At 47.9% G+C, this 5,533-nt stretch overlaps 1 protein-coding gene across 3 annotated transcripts; it reads left to right on the top strand.

The window, feature by feature from the left end:
* The first annotated feature begins 653 nt into the window (after positions 1–653).
* LOC136535090 (2-alkenal reductase (NADP(+)-dependent)-like) lies at positions 654–5,197 on the top strand. 3 transcript variants are annotated; one of them, XM_066527423.1, is made up of 3 exons: positions 654–992; positions 1,115–1,292; positions 4,655–5,197. In XM_066527423.1, the coding sequence occupies exons 1-3, from the start codon at positions 747–749 to the stop codon at positions 4,666–4,668; spliced, it is 438 nt and encodes a 145-aa protein (XP_066383520.1). In that variant the 5' UTR covers positions 654–746; the 3' UTR covers positions 4,669–5,197. The 3 variants fall into 3 exon arrangements, with proteins under 3 accessions (XP_066383520.1, XP_066383519.1, XP_066383518.1); XM_066527422.1 differs by having other exon boundaries at positions 4,910–5,186; XM_066527421.1 differs by lacking the exon at positions 4,655–5,197 and adding an exon at positions 1,554–1,859.
* Positions 5,198–5,533: the final 336 nt, after the last annotated feature.

The raw sequence follows: 5,533 nt of genomic DNA, 5'->3' as shown, positions 1-5,533 counted from the left end.
AAAAAAATAGTGAGCCATTCGTGGATCACAAGTTTTCTGAGCTTGGGCCGGTTTAATGAACTTACACTCAGGCCCATAATATGATTGCTCGCTGTGGCGTCGTGCTTCCGAAGCCTGTGGAACACCTTGCCGAGGCCAGCTCTATCTAGCGGCCCAACACGGAGCCATGCCGTGCACCGTGGGCCCACGGCGTCGTGCACGTCGGGAAGAAGGAAAAAGTACATCTGATATCCTTAACCACTGAGAAAGTTCAGTTTGTCTCGTTCAAAAAGGTAAATCTTATAGTTTCAAACGTTTGCGAAGTCTAAAAATTCGGTTTCTAATTTATGAAGGCATGTTTTCTAATTTAGAGAGACAAATTAGACTTTTTTAATAGTTGGAAGAGATGAGATAGACTTTTCTCATAGAGAAAAACACACCACACCACACACATGGACGATAGCAAGCAGCCTGTCTGACAGTCAACCTACGGTCCCTCAGCAGTCAGCACACATCGCAACCGTCCTGCCCAAACATGCAGTGGAATCCAACGGCCACACCGAGGCGCGGGCCGTTCCGCTGTCCAAACGCGCGCCGCGCCGCGCCGCGCACCTACCCACCTACCGCGCCTGAGAGGCCTGTTCGGCTGGTATTATAAGCCACAAAATCCTTCTTGATCCGCACAGGAAACTCCCGGCAGAAGAACGTGGCGGGCCAAACCGACGTGCTCCCGGGCGTGCGGCGACGGCGACGGCGGCGGCGGCGGCATGGAGCAAGAGCGGCAGGCGGTGGCGAGGAACAGGAAGGTGGTGCTGCGCGGGTACATCGAGCGCGCGCCCAGGGAGGACGACATGGAGCTCGTAGACGGCGGCGCCATGGAGCTGCGCGTCCCCGAGGGCGCTGGCGGCCCCGCGGTGCTGGTGAAGAACCTCTACCTCTCCTGCGACCCGTACATGCGCGGCAGGATGCGTGACTTCCACGGCTCCTATATCCCGCCCTTCAAGCCTGGATCAGTGAGCTTCCCTCGTTTTTTTTTGGGGAGCTTGGGCTCTTTGGTTAGTTGCTCAAGCTGCAAGCTGCGAAGTGGGGGGTGGACGATTTGTGCGCTGATTGAGCAATTTCTTGATCTGTGAAGCCTATTGAAGGGTTTGGCGTGGGGAGGGTGGTCGACTCCACTCATCCAGGATTTAGTGCCGGTGACATTGTTTCCGGGATGACTGGCTGGGAGGACTACAGTCTGATCACCAAGCCTGAACAGCTCAGGAAGATTCAGCAAAGCGACATACCACTCTCTTATCATCTGGGCCTTCTTGGTTAGTTCCTACTCCTACTTATGCTTTTTCTGTTTCAAAATTTTCAGCTGTATTCTAAAGCATAGAGAACACAAATGATGTGGAGTACCAAAACATGATAGGCTGTTGAGCAGCAGCAAGTGCATGAACTCTTTTTGTTGGAAAGACTAACCTTGGCTGAACAAATTTATTGTATACAAGGGATAAGAATATAAGAATTACAGGAATGAGATTCCCCTTCCTGGGCTCTCAGCTCATGTATTTATACGTGAATATGGACAGCAGATTACATGCATGATCTTAACAGATCATTCCGTGATACATGGGATCCTATCATATCAACAGAAGATATCCTATTATCTAACACCCTCCCTCAATCTCAGCCACTAACAAGGTTGAGATTGAATCTAAACTCCTTCAATTTTGATGCCGTAATAGGCTTTGTGAACCCATCTGCCAATTGATCACCGGTGTTTATGAACCTGATGTCCAAGAGCTTCTGTGCTACCCTTTCACGCACAAAATGAAAATCTATTTCGATATGCTTTGTTCTTGCGTGAAAGACCGGGTTAGCTGACAGATACTTAGCTCCTATGTTGTCACACCATAACCGAGCAACTGGAGAGTGTGGTATTCCAAGTTCTGTCAACAATCTCTGAATCCACATCATTTCAGCTGTTGCATTGGCCAAAGCTTTATATTCTGCCTCAGTGCTAGACCGTGGCACAATAGGTTGTTTCCTAGCACTCCAAGATATAAGATTCGGACCAAGGAACACTGCAAACCCTCCAGTTGATCTCCTATCATCCACACAACCTGCCCAATCAGCATCAGAAAATGCACTGACAAGAGTTGAGTTCGATTTCCTGATCTTTAGACCCATGATCAAGGTTCCTTTCACATACCGTAGGATTCTTTTCACAGCACTCCAATGTGCTGTAGTTGGTGAATGAAGAAACTGGCACACTTTGTTAACAGCGAAGGACAAATCAGGCCTTGTGAGTGTCAGGTACTGGAGTGCTCCAACAACGCTCCTGTACCTTGTTGAATCTTCTTCACTGAGACTATTCCCTTCTGTGATGCTGAGCTTTTCTGAAGTAGAGATGGGTGTATCCACCGGCTTGCAATTGTCCATATTCGCCCGCTGCACAATATCAGTGGCATACCTCTGTTGCGACAATATTAAGCCATCCACCCCTCTCTTCACTTCTATGCCAAGGAAATAGTGAAGATCTCCTAGATCCTTCAGAGCAAACTCCTTTTCCAGATCAATGAGCAGAGCCTTTGTAGCGTCTGGTGAAGAGCTGGCTACAATGATGTCATCGACATATACCAACACAAACATAGTAATCTTCCCTTTATTGTAATAAAACAAGGAAGTATCACCTTTCGATGGTGTGAAGCCCAACTGAACCAACTTGCCACACAGACGTGCATACCAAGCACGTGGTGCTTGTTTGAGACCATAGAGGGCCTTATCCAATTTGCAAACATAATTTGGAAACCTTTTGTCTTCATACCCTGGAGGTTGGCGCATATATACTTCTTCGTCGAGCACACCGTGAAGGAAAGCATTCTGAACATCAAGTTGTCGCAGAGACCATCCTTTGGAAACTGCCACTGACAAAATAAGTCGAATGGTTGCAGCCTTGACAACTGGACTGAAGGTATCTTCATAGTCTATCCCATATCGCTGACTGTATCCTTTTGCGACAAGCCATGCTTTGTACCGATCAACAGTACCATCAGCTTTCCTCTTAACTTTGTAAACCCACTTGCATCCTATAATATTCTTGCCTTTGGGCGTTGGAACCAGGTGCCAAGTCTGATTGTTCATCAAAGCGGTATGCTCTTTATCCATAGCCGAAACCCATCTTGTATCTTCTAAAGCAGCCTTCACATTCTTGGGCTCCTCTGGCTCAGCAGAGCTGTGAAGCCCCCACCGGATAGTGCCATCCGAACGAACGTTCGGCTTGGTGATACCGTGCTAAAGACGCGTGCCATGCCGATGCGGAGGAGGCGGAGGAGGTGTAGGCAGTGTAGTGGCAGCAGCCGGCACGGGGAAGAGCTCAGGCGCACCCGCCGTAGCGGATCCAGGACCTGACACACCTCCTGGAGGCGACAGATCCAGTGTGGGAGGCGACGACAGCGAAGACTGCAGCCCGTCGTCCAGCCCGTCGTTCGGCGATGTAGAAGATCCGGAGCCCGACGGCTGTGGACCGGAGGACTCCGACCCCAAAGCTGATCCCGCAGTAGAGCCAGTACGAGGAGCAGGAGAATCACCTCTGGGTCCCGTGCCCCCGTTGTCATTATGCAATGAGGAAGAGGGGTACACGAAATGTCCCCCAGAATGTGCCGTGTCGCCATCATTTTGCGCCGGGTTTGTTCCTGTTTCATCCACAGCAATAGAGGAGCTTGCCACAGCATTAGCAGGGTCAGAATTAATCAAACATTGATCAAGCAAATTGGCGTCCCTAAGGTTCGACGATGGGTTTTGGAGAATATCGGGAAGGAGTGAAAACTCAGCACGAAGACGAGCTCCTGCATTGGGATGAAGTTGAGCGAACGGATACACCGTCTCATCAAACACCACATCATGGGAAATATATATGTGACCTGTCGGTGGATCAAGACATTTGAATCCCTTGTGTAGATTGCTGTACCCAAGGAAAACACAACGTTTTGACCGGAATTGTACTTTCTTGGTGTTGTAAGGCCGAAGATTTGGCCAAACAGCACACCCAAAAGTTCGAAGAAAAGTGTAATCTGGAGGTGAACCGAGAAGGCGCTCATGTGGTGTGGCATTGGCAATGACCTTGGAGGGAAGACGGTTGATGAGAAAAACAGCTGTTAAGAACGCTTCATCCCAATATTTTAGTGGCACGGATGCATGTGCAAGAAGGGACAAACCAACCTCAACAATGTGGCGATGTTTACATTCAGCGGATCCATTTTGTTGGTGTGCGTGTGGACAAGATACATGGTGAGCTATGCCTAGTCGTTTGAAGGAGTTAAGGGACTGATATTCTCCTCCCCAGTCCGATTGAACTGCAAGAATCTTATGATCAAATTGACGCTCAACCATGTTCTGAAAATCACGGAACATTGAAAGACTTCGGACTTATATCGCAACAAATAAATCCACGGGAATTTACTATAATCATCGATAAAGCTGACATAATAAGAACGCCGACCCACAGAAGTTGGTGCCGGTCCCCATACATCAGTGAAAACAAGCTCAAAAGGTTTAGACGAAACACTGTTTGACTTAGGATAAGGTAATTGATGGCTCTTTCCCATCTGACACGCATCACAAATCACACCATTGTTCGAACTACTAGAGAAAGAAAGCTTATGACGACTAATAATCTACTGAACGACAGGAGCAGAGGCATGACCAAGTCGGCTATGCCACAAGGAGGTAGTGGGCTTGAAGACACCAAGCACTTGTTTATTTTGTGGAGATGGTGTGTGTAAACGAGGCTTCAATGGATAGAGACCACCCTCACATCGCCCTTCGAGGAGTGTTCTCCTCGTCACCTGTTCTTTAAGAGAAAAATGCTTGGGATGAAGTTCAAGGAATGCATTGTTATCTTTAACAAGACGATGAACTGAAAGAAGATTTTTATTGGCACTAGGAACATGGAGAACATTATTTAGATGAATATCACGAACTGGGGATTGCAAAATGCTATGACCAATGTGATCAATTTTCATACCTGCCCCGCTGGCCGTGTGTACCTGCTCTCCTCCATGATACCTGTCGTGGAAGGAAAGCTTCTCCAGTTCACCGGTTATGTGATCTGTGGCTCCAGAATCCACATACCAGTTGGTGTCCACTCCATAGGGCGCCGTGGTCGCCGACGATGCACTCTTTTGCGGCGGTCCAGTGAATGTGGCGTCGAAACGCTTGAAGCAGCGTACCACAGTATGGCCCTCCTTGCCACATGAAAGTGCATTTGCCCCCCTATGTGGGTTTTGGTGTATTGATGACATCCAAATTAGGGACTAATGTGATCTTAATGAGATATGTTGCAGCTATTAGTCCCATGAAAGATTCAAAGAGTTGATAAAGATGAAATGGTATCCCTCAATTCTTGAAGTTGTAAAGGCGGACGAATTCAAAACGATCTCCAAAGGTTTTAATTTTGTTTTTGAGTTTAGGATCTGCCGCACTATAAAGAGGGATGCAAGTTTAGTTGGTCTGAGGAAGATAGAGTGCTCAAGCATTTAAATAAAATCAAAAGTGTGTCACTCTAGCA

This window comes from Miscanthus floridulus, unplaced genomic scaffold, assembly GCF_019320115.1.
Source record: "Miscanthus floridulus cultivar M001 unplaced genomic scaffold, ASM1932011v1 os_2504, whole genome shotgun sequence".
Taxonomy (NCBI): Eukaryota; Viridiplantae; Streptophyta; class Magnoliopsida; order Poales; family Poaceae; genus Miscanthus; species Miscanthus floridulus.
Note: the sequence above shows the minus strand (reverse complement) of the source record. Positions and strands in the feature narration are given on the sequence as shown.